Raw genomic sequence first — 16,341 nt, forward strand, 5'->3', positions numbered from 1 at the left:
TGGCAGACTGGGACATTAGTCTCAGCTCCTGCTTAGTCTAACATTTTCATTTTCAAAAAGCCAGTGGTAAATCAAGCTGAGAGCCAGATACCCAGTCAAAAATTGATTTAGTAAGGCACCGCAACTCACCAGTTACAATCCTACCTTTTTGCCTTACGGTGCAATCTCTTTAGTAATTGCCAAATCTAAGGACACATGCGCATGCACGCACACACACACACACACACACACACACACGTTCCTAGTGCCCCTCTCTTATTTTCCCTCTCACTCCAACACATACACTTTGGAGGAAAATATTAATACATAAATGCAGGCATTTGAGACATGATGACTCAAATGGCAGAAATTTTTAAAATTATGTTTCTCAGTAGCTAATGGACTTTTCCCAAAATGTGTTTTTCTTCAAAGGTAAAAAATATGTTGGATATAATATTCTTATATTGACTCCTAGGATCTAAAAAGTTAAAGTTATATCTTTATAAAACAGATAGTTTGCTTGAGAGAGGGACTATTTTTCTGTTCAAATTCTTAACTCTCAAGAATCCTGTATGTACTCAATAAACAAAAGACTAAACTGAATTCCATAACCTGCTCATATAACTCAGGTGAGTGATTCTAGGAGAGGAAATTATGAGCTCATTTGTTTATTATTTTTCTTGGATGGGAACAAGCTTATAAGTTATGATTTGAACTCTTTTTCTTTTTCTTTCTTTCTTTCTTTCTTTCTTTCTTTCTTTCTTTCTTTCTTTCTTTCTTTCTTTCTTTCTTTCTTTCTTCTTCTTGCTTTAAGGGAACAATGAAGCAATCAAGAAAGAGAAATGTGTACTGTCTGGATGGCCACACTGGGGAAACTGTTTCACGGTTAGTGCTGTGCTCATAGAGCTCCAACTCCTAAGCATTTATGTGATTGTTTTATTTGCCTACATGTCTGAAATACTTTCTGCTACCCCAGTATCTTCATAATGTATAAGGGAAGAGTATTAGTCTCAATCACATCAAAAAGGCTGGACTCCAGCCCCAGCTTTGGCACTCTGCTGATAGTGACACTGGTCTCTTAAACCCTCTGGGACTGTTTTGTCATACCCAAAAGGATTTAATCCTGCCTAACTGGAAATGTGCTTATGCGGTCATTCAAAGGGTGCTCGTATGCTGAAGCACTTCATAAACCATAGCACCTGCTAAAAAAATAAGAAAACATTATCATTGCTCTTTCTCTCATTACAAATTTTCTGCCTGCCAAGGAGTGATTTCTTTGTGTTGTGTCTTCTATTCTGTCTTTCCCCTTTCTTTAGAAATTACTTGATGGTTTGCCATCATAGTAAGGTTCCAACTACTGCATTATCATTTTAAAACTCAAGAAAGTGACGTGTAGACTGTTGAAAGGGAGATAAAATGCAATATAATACTACCACTCAAATTGGCCAAGTCACTTAATTTTCTTGATTTGGTTTTAAAACTGTTTTCCTTTAAGAAGCGGGTGGATAGGTGATCACCAAAATCATAGCCTTTGCACAAGTTAAATAGCTCCTCCCTTTTTATTCTTTTTACATAATACGCATGGTTGGGAAGCTGGACAGAACACTCAAGATACAAATCAACTCGTTACAAGGAGAATTTTTTTCTTTTCTTTTTACTGTATCCATATAAGAAGGTGGATGCTGAACCTAATCATTTCACAGTATATGTAAATCAAACCATCATGCCTTACACCTGAAACTTAGTGATGTACGTCAATTATTTCAGTAGAAGTGGAGAAAAAAAGATACACTAGGGTAGGAAGGTAATTTTTTTTAATGTTTATTTATTTTTGAGAGAGAGAGGGAGTGTGAGAGCGAGCGGGGGAGGGACAAAGAAAGAGGGAGACACAGAATCCGAAACAGGCTCCAGGCTCCAAGCTGTCCGCACAGAACCTGACATGGGGCTCAAACTCGCAAACTGTGAGATCATGACCTGAGCCGAAGTCAGACGCCTAACTGACTGAGCCACCCAGGCGCCCCTAGGGAGGTAATTTTTTATAGTCCATTCTGCTTTACTTGATTTCTAAAGGGAAAGTTTGCTTTCCAGAGGGTATTTACCCTAAGTGGGGGGGAGAAAGAGGCAAGAAGCCTTAGGCTATAGATTAAGTAAGGAAATGAGCCAGAATCTTACGCTTCACAATTTGTGGAAAGAAAATAATAAAACATGCTAAAATTTTGCATAACTCTATGTAAAAGCAGACTTTTTTTTTGCATCTTCTCTTTCCTGTTTCTCTTCTGAATGATACTCATATAAATAGTAGAAAGAGTTAAGATGAGATTACTTTCCAGAAATGATTGTTTTTCCTCCAAGAACTCAAAATATGTTGATTAGGAGAATGTATAGTTGGTAAAAAAAAAAAAAAAATTAGTCATTATATAGAATTTTTCTCTCCCTGTATTTTCACATTTTTCTCCATAGTTGATTTTTATGTGAATTGTTGCAATCAACATTTTCAGGTCTTAAATGACTTCTTTTTTACCAGGCACTTGAATTGTCTGCACAATGTAGTTTCCTAGGAATTTTAAGAAAAATGTGCTTTCTATTGGTCAACTCTTGCTTTTCCCCATTCTGTTTCAAACTTTCTTCTACTGAGACCCTGAATGATGTCTGGTTTTCATTTGTAAAGGTCTTAAAAGAACCAACTTTTATGCTATATTATTATTTGCTGTATCTTCCCTTTTTATCTTTCTTGTTTATGCACATACAACTGTGTTGTCTTCAGTTTCTCTGGCTTGCACTAAGGTACCTTGAACTTTTTTCCTATTATATCATAAAATATTTGTGTCATTTTGATGTGAAATTTCCAGAGGTAGCTTCCATGGAAAGACATACTAAATTTGGTTTATATGTTTACTACCTAATATATCCTTGAACTTTAAAGACTTTAGATTTTCAGTTGTCAACCCAATGACAGAAAGCACTATCAGTGATATCCATATCAAACCATGCACACCTATAAACTGGGAAACACTTTTAAATTACATGGCAGGTTTTTATCTCTTCCGTCATTGCAGCTTAATTCAAGTAATATTTGTCTGTTTCTATGGTGCAAATCTGTCCCAGGCACTTTTAAGGACACAAAGATGAATAAAACATGTAGGCTAGGGTCTTGAAGATTTTACCAAGATACAAGTATGTGAAGATTTAAATTAAATATCTAAAGTACTAATTGAAAGAGGAGTCCTGGGACTCAATATAAAACACTACTCAATATACTGAAGGTCAAAGTTGAACTTTAAACAAAGAATTAATTATTTTGCTCTTAAAAAGGTGAAGCATTCAGGGTAAGAAATTAAATCAAGAGTGATGTTTCCCTCAGTAAAACTTTGGTTCAATACTATAAGGAGATTATGATATTAACTCCAACCTAACAACTTAATTATGACTACCAACTTAAAACTTGAGCATTCTTTAAGTGCAGTAGTCATTTTTTGCATTGCTGGATGCATTAAAGTTTGTATTGGAAAAAATAACGACACCCGATCAGAGTCTTAACATTTCGCAGCAATTTAAATAATATTAACTCCAAATTGTGGTGTAAAGTGATGATGTTTTCAAATGAAATAATAAATCGCCTTAATAGGAGGGTCTACAGAAGTTACCAGGATCGTCAAATAACGGGACTTGTAGTGCACATTTTATTTTTAGTTAGGTTGGGATAATAAAGAAGACTTCGTATTTTTATGTATGCGTAGTTCTCTGAACTGTTGGTGATGAGTCATTTCTGCAGCTGCCTTAGCTGCTTGGCACCATCTCCTGGCCCATAATACTTGACTTCACAGAAGGAGACTGCACATTAGCGGGATAATCCCCTGGGCACCTTTGGTTCTTCCTTTTCTTCACTGTTCCTGTTCTTTGAAGGCTCACTGGATTGCAGCGTGCCTTTCCTTCTTCCATGGTCTTCCCTTTGTGAGTAGGATGTGCCAGACCCCGTTCTAAGCCCTTTCTGTGTATTAATTTATTTAATCCTCACCTCAATAACTTTCTTACTCCTTCATGTAACAGTTGAAGAAATGGGGGACAGGGAGGTTAAATAACTTGCCCTGTATTACCCAGGTGGTCACCGTGGAGCTGGGGCTCAGACACAGGCAGCCTCCTTTGCTATTAACTTTACACTCTCTAGTGCATAATTGTTGAATGAATGAAAAGCATTTCTCTCCAAATCTATTCAAAAATGTCAAAGCCGAGATAACTTCTTCAATTGCCTTCTTAACTCCAATCTCTGTTCCCTCTAGTCAGCATTAAATCCCACATGCAGAGTGATATTTCAGGCTTTTTGTTATGCCCCCATCACTGCCCTCAGGTCTTCTAAAACATACTAATTCACCTAAAATATTTATTCATATATTTCACACATGTATACATTTTAATCTTCTAAAATGCCTCTTTGTGTGTGTGTGTGTGTGTGTGTGTGTGTGTGTGTATTCTTTGTGAATGGAAAGCTGGAAGCAATTATAACTATATTCCTGGTGAAATATTTTGGCATGCTGCTTTTCTTTTTATTTCACATCACATAATTTCAAATTTGATTCCTCACATTGACCTTTGAGAGTATCTATTCCTTCTATTTATTTATCAGTAATAGCAATAAGAAAAAAACCTCTTTGTCTTACGGGGAATTCTGTACTTTCTTTCAACCTCCTCTTTAATTCCAGACAGAAAGCTAGGTTTGCAAAGAATATTGATATATTTTAGCCTACTTATGAGGATTGTATTATGTTGTCATTTTAATAATTGACAACGTAAAAGCTTATAGGAAAGTGGAATTTGCTAGTAGTGGCCAAATCTATACACAAAGAGATGACTTCTTGAGATTCCAATGACACATTAACATCCATACATAATCTCTAAATTTCATGAAGGTTATCAAAGGCAGAACCCCTGTCAAAAACTTGTTTATTTTTGATAAAAGAGACAACATAAGGAAGGCATCTTTTAATTTTGACAAGAGATGGAAGGCCTTCTAAAAGTTAAACTTATAATTCTGCTTACAATATATATGTCCTTGGCTTCTCATATTTAAATGAATGTGCCAGTTCTGTCATTCAAATCAATGGAAATGAAAAAAAATCAGTGGTTTAAGTATCTTTTTACTGTTGATTACCAATAAGTCAAGAATATTGATCTGATTTTTGGAATAAAATTCAGTCAAAATGATAATTAAGGATTTTGATTTGAAAAGAAATGTAAACTGCGGTGTTGGCGTTTTGCATATTCATATTTCCATCTGCTATGGTGGACCCATAATATGACAAAAAACAAAGAATTCTGCTGCAAATCAAGTGTTTATATTGTTTAATAATAGTACAAACAAGTAAGGTAATGAGTAAACAAATACTTAGCCATGTCTATAATATAGATTGGAGGGGATTTGTTATAATGAACATGTAGCATCTCTATAACCTTCTAACAACCTCAGGATCTGTTCGACTTGTGGAGTGTGGAGGTAAAATAGCTCAGTGGGAACAAAAAGGACCTGAATCCTTAACTCTCTTGTATTCACCTTGATCCCTCCATTTCGTTCAACAAATTGAATTGCCAGCAGGAGGACACAGGATTCCACAGACATAATGACGTGGAAGTTGGAGGATTTGGGATTGGGTCCTTCTTTGCCTTTCTATATTTTACTCTGCTTGCGTGAGCCAGGCAATTGAACAGTTGCCTTTGGGTTTATGACCAAGGTCAGACATTCTAACTGTGCTGTTCTCCACACGAGGGACTGTGTGGAGAGTTTAAGATTCAGAAAGAGAACTGCTGTTACACAGGACATCTTAGCATCAAATAGCAAACTGAAGCTTTTGTCATTAAGAAAGGGAAATCAGTTGGTGACAGGGAAACACAATGAGGATTACTGCCAATATTGGCAGTTGGGAAGTTACTTTTGAAACATTTTTAAAAAGTACATTCAACCAGCGAGTGCACGGTCTCTTAAATACACTAACCAATTGAAATATAAAAATGTTAAATGGCTGAACATTAAATTTAAATGATGAAGAAGAAAGATGTGCCCAAGGCACTTGTCCTGACTCAGGGAGAAAAGATTATTGCAGGTCATTGAACCAGAATAGAAGTTTAGAGAAGGTTATCAAGGGAAATAAAAAGAAAAGACACATTTTCATCACAATGACCAAAAAGACTGCTAATTGCATATCTAATTTTAAAATGCTCACACGTAACTATTTTGAATATCACTGATGTATTCTGAAAATTAAAATCAAGGAAAAGTAAAAGCATTGTGCATTATAATAATGCAAACATATTTGTGTAGCTCTTTGAAACTAGTCTTAACATTTTTTTTCCCTCTCTACCCTTGGGTTTCACACAGCAGGTTCTCAGCAGATATTTGTGGTATTGAGCCAGACGCAATCACCGAATGCCAAAGCGTGTTCTGGGAATGTTTTCTCATTTGCGCCTTGCAATGGCTCTGTGAAGTAGTGGATGTACAGGGGAAGGAAAATAACTGAGCTGTTACGAGGTCAGACAGACGCTGACCGCCAAGCCTAGCAGGCAAATACTTGAGTGCTCTGAGCCTTGGTTTACTCATCTGTAAGACAGGGATCTAAATCGCATCTAGTCTGTAGGGTTGTTGTGAGCTTCCAAGGAGTTAATACATCTGAAGCAGTGAGCAGAGTGTCTGGAACAAAGTAAGGCTCAGTAAATGTTAGCTGTGACGATGCTTTAATCTGATGCTGCTGTTTCAAGCGGCAGTCGTTAAATGGCTTCTCTGAATCACCTGTCAAATTAGCGCGAGGAGGTTTCTGCTCTTCAATTTATGATCTTTTCAGAAAAAAATTGGAATACAAGAAAGCAATATTTTAATGATAGCATCTTTTAAATGGTCTTTCAGAATGAGTATAATATTGCTTCATGTTTACTGAATTTGGATCATGTAATTAGAGGAATAAATAATTGTTCATTCCTAATTTTAAAGGTGTATATGGCTGACACTTTTATTTTTATGGGCTGTTAAAACATTACTGTCTAATTATCCTGAGACTAGTGGCTTTGCTGAATTGGGTAGACATTAATTTTAAGGACTCAAGAGAAAGGCATGTTAGGAAGACCTGTACATTAGAACCTCAAATAGAACCCAAATTTTCATGGTGTTTAAAAAAGCACAGCATATCTATTTTTGGTGGGGGGAAACTCCACAAGAGAAAACCATCATCAACTTCCAAAAAGGTAACATCAGAAAATATCTATGAAAATACACAGCTTGTCAAGTTTCATAAAAAGAGATCTCCTGGTATGCTACTAAAAATAGAAGCTTCTAATGGAGCTTCATCTTATGTATACACTATGTGGAAGGAGAGGATAGAGAACACTGTGAGGAACAAAATGGAGGAGACAGGGAATGAAACATTGTTGTGGACTGTTTAATGATCAGGTGCAAATCTTTTGCCTAAAACTGTGCAAAGGTCTGAGCTTGAAATATATTCATCTTTGTATTAATGATTGGCCGCATCTTCAAAATCGAATCTATCTCTACTATGTTCTTCTTTTCTTATTGAACCTAATCTTAGACTATATGTGAATCATCACCAAGGAATTGCTACATTATATAAAGCTGGCAGGAGGGGTGTGGGGTTTTCTGAAAATGTGGAATTACAATGTTTCCCCCTTATTTTTCTATTAAGTTTACATAAGCCAAAGATAACCCAGATGGATATCATATAAAAGCAAATACTCTTCCTGTTCCCCCTTGACATGAAAACATGTATCACTTTCCATTTTGCCAGCATTGGTGACATTTTCACTCTCCTGACTGTCCAGTCTTGAAATCTCTGTCTGAACTTCTGCCTTTCTCTCTTTTGGCTTCTGCATCTAATTAATTGGGAAGTCCTGCTAATTCTCCCTCTGAGGTATGAGCTCACACCTGCTGTTCCTTTAAGAGTGCTTCCAATATTATCACCTCCTTTAGAAAGCTCTACTGAGCCCCACGCCCAGTTGACCCCTCTCCTTCATAGTTCCATAGTACTTTCTAGAGGCCCATTTTATCACTGAACTTGCCACGTTTTGTTATAGTCATTGCCAGTGATAATGCTGCGAACTGAAGCAGTGGTTGTCAAATTCCGCCACATATTAGAATCATAAACAATTAAAAACCAACTCAGTCAGAATTTCGGGGTAGGTGAGACCCTGGCCAAGGCATTTTTAAAAGCAGCACTTTTCAAATGTTAATATGCATACAATTCACCGGGGATCTTGTTGAAATGTAGATTACGATTCAATAGATCTCAGGTGGGGCCCCAAGAGTCTGCATTTCTAACAAGCTCCCAGGTGACACTGATGGTGTTTATGCTAACTCTGCTACAAGCTGCCCCCAGATGGTCATGTATTTTAGAAAAGAAATCGTGTTCTTTATCTGTATCTGTATGTATATCTGTATCTTGAGCTCACAAACTCTTACCCAATACAGACAACATCTTCCCTCCCTGTTGCCCACACCTTCCACCACCATTTTTAGGTGAGTAGAGGTGTGGAGACTTTTCTCATAAATCAGAATCCAGATTGTCAATATTTCAGCTCTAATTGGCCTTCCCCACTTTTATTCCCAGTAAGTGCCTCTCTCCCTAGCCCTGCCGTGTCCATGCTTCTGCATTAATCTTACTGGCCACAGGACACAGTGAAATGCTGGGGAGCATTCAGACAGCTTAGAGGAGAGAGGTCCAAGTTTTGAATGTGATCTTATCTATTCACCTCATTGTTACCAGAGCCTCAGGATTCTGTCTTCTCTTGTGCTCATGTGACTCGCCCTCTTTTCTCCTTCCACACCGGACAGCCCTCTGCTCCCGCCCATTCTCGCATTTCCCTCACTCACCGTCCTCACCGTCCTCACCGTTGTCCCTACAGACTTACCACAAAGTAATGGAAACAACGAACATGAATACAAATATAAACAGATGCTTGTAGAGTAAAAAACTCTTCTACTTTAAGTGCTACTTGCTCAGCTGCATTACTTTTTCTTCGTTAACACTTCTGTCCTTTACAAGTACAGACCAATCTTTTTCATTTCAGGCCCAGAGGATGGACTCTAAGTAATGTTATTTCATTAGGCTAATAGCAAGATTTAAGGTTCTATTGGCCTTTGTACACCTGTAAGTGCCAGCCTACCTACAGTCCAGTGCTGTCCACAGTGCATGCTGAGGCATCCTGGGGTGTAGCAGGGAACCCACTGTGGTGCCAGGAAGTATTTTAACATTTCGAGGGAAATACTAGCAACACTTGGGCTCTGTGAGTCTCCTTGTGAATTACTAGGCCAGAGAAGTTAACAGTTTCAACAGTAGGTGGTGCTCCATTCCTTTCGATGATGTCATATATTTATATTTTCCCATCGAACTTGTGATAATAAGAGAGTACAATGCAAAATCAATGTGGAAAAGGAACTGAGGGGCAGCGTCTGATCTTAGAAGTTGCACAGTGCCTGGGAGATGCCCACATGCTGTAAGTAACTGGTTATTTATGAATAAAATTAAAATATTGGTTTTTCTGCCGATTGCTGTGTATTTTTTTCAAATAACTACTTATTTGTTAGAACATAAATACCTGTTAAGTTGTTTGGCTCTATTTCTTGTGTCCTAAGGGCACTGTAAAAACAATTATCGAAATATCAAGGGCACTGCAAACCAAGAATGTTTTGGAACCTCTGCTATAGTTTAATCTTTTTTTTTTTTCTTTTTCCAAAAGTTTCTTGACCTTGTGGATCCAGATCATCACATCAGGTATGTGTTTTGTTCCATATCTATTTAAAAGTGGACCAGGGGCTCCTGGGTGGCTCCTCAGTTGGGCATCTGACTCTTGATTTCAGCTCAGGTCATGATCCCAGGGTTGTGGGATCCACACTGTCAGGCTCCACGCTGAGTGTGGAGCCTGCTTAAGATTCTCTCTTCTCCCTCTGCCCCTCCCCACTCTGTCTCTCTCTCAAAAAAAAAAAAAATGTGTACCAACTTGTTGCCACAGAAGGAACAAACATTTTTTTCCCTTAAAAAATTATTTTGGCCTATAAGAATATAATTGTGATAAAACACATTATACTCAAATCCTTTTGCCTGTTGATGAAGCATAACCCCAAAGATAGATTTGGGGAAATGCCCTATTTACAGTCTTAAACACATCTGATGCAGCAATGCTGGGAATCATGACAACTTCAATTATTGCCCTTGCTTCCCCCCACCCCCCAGTAGACATCTTCTTATATGTTATAACTTCAAGGAGGTGGGGGTGGGGTAGGGATGATGGTAAGGTAGGGAAATAGGTCTAGCTGCCAATAAAATACCTACATCCAACTCGTTAAGTTGAAGCTATGATTGGGAAGGGATTTTGCCTCCATCTTCTACCTTTTCCATCCATTGGGAGATCCCTTAATTACCTCATTTTACTTCTGCAATGATATAAAAATCAATATTTGTGCATTACAGATAGATTTAGTAGAGTGTTTATAACTGATCTGCTTGCCAGTAATAATACTGTCTTTATGCACCTACTATGTGCCAGCCACTAGTTCCTGTCTCATGTAAGTCCATGCGGCAGGCTTCACTGCCTGCATTTTCCAGATGAAGAAACTAAAGCCCGGGAAGGTTAATAACCTGCCTTGGCCACACATGTGGCAGTGCAGCCATGCAGCCTCAGATCCACTTGGAGTCCACAGCTCGAAACTTTTCCCCGTGGCAATATTACCTCTCAGAATTCTCATGGTAAAATTGATTCCTACATGGTTTTATCCATTTCTGTTTCCAGGATCCTGAAATATCCCAGCCTTTCTTTAAGAACACGAGGTATTTTTGATATAAAATGGCCTCACAATTTTAGAAGAAAAAAGCATAAAGGAAAAAGGGGGGATCAGTTATTAAGAAATTTTAATCTTCTATGACAATAATGTTATTTGTATTGCAGAAAGTGCTTTAAAGGTGGTAAGATTATTATTATTATTTACAACCATTACTCTGTTAATATAGTGCTAGTCAAATTTCACAAGGAAATGGAGAGAAGTACAAATAAGTGGACTGTCTTTTTTCAGCAGTCACACAGCGTGTGAGTTTCACATCAAATTCAAGGCTAAACCCTTGGGGATCTGTGTTGATGTTCACCCCTCCACTGAATACTTCCTCTCCTACTTTATTCCACATTAATAATTCATTCATTGGAACAATGCCTGGTTACCTCAGACCAAGCCATGGATGGCTTTCCTTCATTTATAATGGTAAATACTTAAAGAGAATATTTGCACACTGTTATTTAGGGGATATTTGATAACAGATTGAAATGTGAATGCGGAGCCCTTGGAATCTGCAAAATTTATGCTGTTTGCATGATATCCTAATATGATTGTTTCAAAATCATAGCTGTAATCATAAACAAAGACATTTTATCATTTCTGTTATGTTCATTCTCTGTTCATATAAAGGATATGTGACAATTATTTTTCTTATCAGTACCATATTATGAAACGCAGAAGCTACAAAATACAAATATGTGTCTATTTGTCCCCCCATCTCTGCCGCATGCAGATATTCTGCAACAAGAATGTAGCTGATGATAACATTTCAGTGAAACTCACGATGACAGTATAACTGAGCTGTTTCCCTGACTCAGCTCCAGTAACCTCCAAGGGCTATAATAAGTGATGCCCTCCTCACTCTACTTTCTAGAGTCAATAAAATGGTCAGATGATATTTGGAAATAGCACCTTTACATAACCATGTTTCTTTTTTGTGAACCTTGCCACAATTAAAGCACTATCTTTTGAAATGCCTGACTCTGGCCAGTTGAAACAAGACAAAACCAGCCATAGCAGCAACAATAACAGCGACCAAATCTAAGGCAATATGGTGGATTTTGCGGACAAAGGGCTCCATCTGGTCAGAGAATGGATGGCACTGTCGGGTGCAGTGTTAAGAAGTAGTTAATTTGAACCTGGCCAAAGGACTAACGCTCAGAATGTTTGCTTTCAGAATCAGAAAAAGGAACCTTCCTTCCCTTACAGCTTAATCGCTCTATTCCTGTTTTTAATACATCCTACTTTATAGAATAGCTGGACCACATTTTTCAAGCTAAAGTAAAAATTAAAGGATTTATGATAATCCTATGTGGATGGTTGTGGGCGTTTCGTTTTCAGCAGAAGCATTTCTTTCTTTGTTGCACTGCTAACATTTCTCAGCTTCTTGCTACAGTCTTCTTCCCGAAACTACTCAAGTGAAAAAAAAAAGTCTCACCAGATAAGCAACAATTCTTACTGTATTGGGGGAATGGTTCACATCCTCCCCGTCTATTTATTAGGAGTAACTTCTTCAGGCTTTAAAACCAGAATGTCAAAGTGCCCAATGGAATCCTACCTTGCCCACATACTGATAATCGGATCCCGTGTATTCCTCCAGGAGAAAGAACTGATTCCACATCCAGCTTCTTTTCGAACGGTTCAGCTCATTTTTGCTGTTTCCAGAGAGCTCCAGGGCCCTTTTCTTTGCTGGGAAACCACTAGTCCTCTTAGATAACGGAGTTGAGAAAGTTGGGTAGGGCTGACCAACCCAAAAGAGTAGCAAGAAGTACCGGTAAGTTCTCATTCTGATGACACAGTCCAGTCTCTGGGCAGTGGGTGCCCTGCTCCTTCAAGTGTCTTTGTTCACTGCACTCTGTCCAGTGTCATCCCTCCTTTCTTCCTTAATGTTCTTTGCTTGGCTCTCAGAGGATGTCTGGAAAGAATAATAACATATCAAACATTTTTAGAGATGCTTAAAATTCAGTGTTAGAGCAAATAAGCTCTGGAGAGAGAGGGCGGAAATTTCAATAGCAAAACAACAAAAATAAGTTGGCTATCAATTTTGAAATGAGGAAAATGTTCTTTCAGATATGCTAAATGGAAGGCATGTGCCGAGTAGGAAGCTGCTGTTTTCCTTTCTCCTTTTCTAGCGCTTAAAAATCCTATTTTAAGTAATAGCATTGCTGTAGGTCAACATGCCAGAGTGGATTATTTCACTACTCTCTTTTCCTCGCTAGTATGTGGGCTGAGATCTGGTTAGGAGAAACGAGTTTGTGTTTCTGATTCCATTTGCATATATATCCTCATGAACAAGTCTGAGGCAAAGAATATCACAGACAGTTTCAATTCAGCTGAAAGTGGATACTGTTGAATTTTCACTAAAATGTACTGAGTACCTGTGATGTGTCTGCATAAGTCAAGGCAGAGTCTGCTCTTCAGACTCTTGGCTCCAGCCATGGGTTGTGGTAGACTGGCCTGGGTCAAGGAAGGTTGGAAAAGACCACACATCTTCTTTTCAAAATGCATACTAGCACATTGAAGTTTCTGGAGTGAAATTTTGCAACAGCGATGCCAGCCTACATTTAATAAAGGATTTCTCAGACTTGACCAGGAAGCTGTTTTTCCTCATACGACCTAATAACATTATAGGATAATGTTTCAGAATTTGTATATAATAGAATGTAGGAATTAAATGAGCAATTCTATTTAAATTTCTTTAGGAAATCCTGGGTTTTCATCTCTAAATTTTACATATATCATAAGCAATCAAGCCTATATATATAAATTGGTCACAATGCCTATGTAATTTTAACAGATGCATCAGGTATATCTCAATATCACAGTGAGAGTTGTCGGCTACAGGATCTCCAGAAAAGTCAGCTATTATACTTGTGAGTAATAATTTTCCAGGACAAATATTAACTTTCAAGAACGTAACCTCACATTAAAAAAAATCCTTGGGCCAGATTGCCTGGCAAAGATGTTACAAAGTGGTTTATATTTCATGTAATTAAAATAATACATGCCCATATCTCCATCCTAAACTTTTCCATATTTCTCGAAAAAGAATCTAACAAATGACTCTTTCACTGTACTGTTTGAGATGGGAAAATTTCTTAAATTATACTAACCAAACATATGCAGCGCTTTGTAATGTAGAACATAACAGTAATTAAACTGGTTCATTCACGAAAGAAATACAGATAAAGAAACACGTTTTAGGTAATAAGAACAGAATTTTCTCTGTGTCTCCTATTATTGTAACAGGTAAATTTATAGATGACCAGTGTTTTGATTTTTTTTTTTTTACCCCAGCAATGAGTAATTATAGCCACCAAACACATGGTTTAGTGGAAAGCTTTCTATTGGAATATAAGTGAGATATTTTATAGTGTTCAGCATTTTTAAACCTTTATTCCATTACTATGCATCTTCTTGACAGCAGGCTGGGGAAGTTGAAAATTCCACAGGTGAGTGAATTAATACTGTGACAATTAGTCATGCTGGAAAAATGCCAGGCAATCGTATACTTGTCATTATGTGGCCTTGGTACAGGTGTGGAATAACTGATGCTCGGTTAGGTAATGACGATTCTGTTCTTCTCGCGGATAGTATATAAAGGGGATTGAGGGAGCATATGGAGAAAAGCCCTCTAAAGACATCTATTCATTTTTAGCAGGAGAGATTACACTGAGGTTGATTCAGTGGAAATTGCATTTTTCTTAATTTCTCATATTCTCCATTATTTGCATAGACAAATCCTGCAGTGAAGAATTACACGTCTGTTGCTGCACTCAAGTGTGTGCCCCATGGTGCTGGCAGGAAAGAGGGATACAGAGAATGGAGGTGTCAGCTGTTTAAAAGGCAGACTCCTAAAGGCCATTTTAAAGAAAAATCGATCCCTGTGGGTGTTGTGTGGAAACTCTACAAGCTGTTGCCACTTGAATATTAAATATTAGTTCTTTTTAATATCACAGATACCAAAATGTCAAGTATTTTTCTTTCTTTCTTTTTTTTTTTTTTTGCTTAGTTGGTAATGAGCTTTTAAAGTGATGCAAATTTAAGCAGTGTTTGCAAGTATGCTAGAACATCTAGTTTTGCTATAACCCAGCTCTTTTGGTATCAACTTGGCAGGGTGTGCCCTTGTTAAAAACTCAATATGCAAAATTACTAAAATTACTATGATCCGCTCATATTTAGTGTTAGCTTTTTAGAGGGATAGACTTCTGTGTGAAATTCATAGTTTAAAAAAACTCCAACGAACTGAACTGTTGAATATATAACTTAGCATTCTCATTTAATACTTTGTAATAGGCAAGATTGCATGGTGGTTAAGATTATCAATGCTGGAGCCAGATTGCCTGGGTTTAAATCCAGACCCTGTCCATTAGTTGCTGTGAACTTGGGAAAATGCTTAATCTCATCTGTACCTTAGTTTCTTCTTTGTAAATGGGGATAATTACAGTAACTACCTCATAGTGTGTTGTAAGGATTAAGTCATTCCATGCAAAGCACTTCTAACAGTGCGTGGCGCTTAATAAGGTCTTAATAAGTATCAACTGCTATTATTATTATTACTGTTGTTATTACTATTGTTATTGTTACCATGATGCATTGCATATTAAGAATCCATCTATAGCACACTGCAAAAGTCTGCAAAAGATAGCATGGTTCCCTCTTATGCTTGAATATTTTTTAATTTTTCTAGAAGCACTTCCGAGCAAGTCAAATTCTTTTTTTTAGTCAAATTATTTTAAAATTAAAAAAATAGAACGTCTTTAAAAATCAAAAGCACACCATTTGCTAATCATTTTCCTCTGTGTAGACTTCAATTCAGGATTTCATAGTAATAGTATAAAAACAGAGAGGGTGGGAGCTTTATGCCCACTGACTGCATGAAGAATGTGGGCAAAAAGGAAAGTTCACTGGAGGATGGACTCATTCATGGAATCTGTGCTTTTTTTCCCACTTTCCATTAAAATTTTTTTTAATGTTCATTTTTGAGAGAGACAGAGAGAGCACCTAAGTCTGACGCTCAACCGACTGAGCCATCCAGGTGCCCTTCCTTTCCATTTTGTTGTGTTAAGGTTTTGAAAGTCATCTTTATTCAGGTGGAAAAAATCAGAACCCAGTTTCAACGTAGTAATTTTGCCCTTGTAAAAATGATACCGGACAAACATGTCTTTGTGTAATTTATGTGCTATTTTTATTCTAACGTTATACTGGATAAGAATATGATAAAGTTTAAATGAGTGATATGTATATATTTTAGATTTTACTTAATTAAAAAATATGAAATAAAAACATATTCCAAGCATACTCTTAGATTCAAAAAACAGGATTCTTAGGATGCGGAATTGCCATAGGTCAAGGAGGGAAAAGCCCAGTGTAGCACAACTTTGAGAAATATGGGAAAGTTGCTGACTTGTAAGCAGTCAAAATACAGGAGTACCACATGGCAAGTAGTAATCAGCTATGCAGGCTCGTTTTGTAGATGTCAAGAAGTAAACCAAAAAGATAAAGAGTTAGGGCATGCATAGACACTGAATTTTAAAATAGGAGGC

The 16,341-nt window shown here is 37.3% G+C and overlaps 1 protein-coding gene and 1 long non-coding RNA gene across 13 annotated transcripts in view; one reads left to right on the forward strand and one right to left on the reverse strand.

Moving 5' to 3' along the window:
• CDH6 (cadherin 6) overlaps positions 1-16,341 on the reverse strand; it is a 93,485-nt gene that overhangs the window by 58,494 nt on the left and 18,650 nt on the right. For 11 of the 12 annotated variants that reach the window (XR_006221432.1, XR_006221426.1, XR_006221429.1 and 8 more), the window contains one exon: positions 12,354-12,710. Coding sequence is in view for 8 of the 12 variants with exons in the window: in XM_042997219.1 (XP_042853153.1) it covers positions 12,354-12,581 (228 nt within the window). In the remaining 4 variants the exon portion in view is untranslated. Of the gene's footprint in view, positions 1-12,353; positions 12,711-13,173; positions 13,396-16,341 lie in introns of those variants that run through there. The other variant, XM_042997229.1, reaches the window with a different exon arrangement.
• On the forward strand, positions 794-13,668 carry LOC122241359. Its single transcript, XR_006221451.1, has 3 exons — positions 794-864; positions 9,709-9,743; positions 13,593-13,668. It is a non-coding gene; the product is annotated as an uncharacterized LOC122241359 (long non-coding RNA).

The sequence above is a fragment of the Panthera tigris genome, chromosome A1 (assembly GCF_018350195.1).
Source record: "Panthera tigris isolate Pti1 chromosome A1, P.tigris_Pti1_mat1.1, whole genome shotgun sequence".
In the NCBI taxonomy this organism is placed as follows: domain Eukaryota; kingdom Metazoa; phylum Chordata; class Mammalia; order Carnivora; family Felidae; genus Panthera; species Panthera tigris.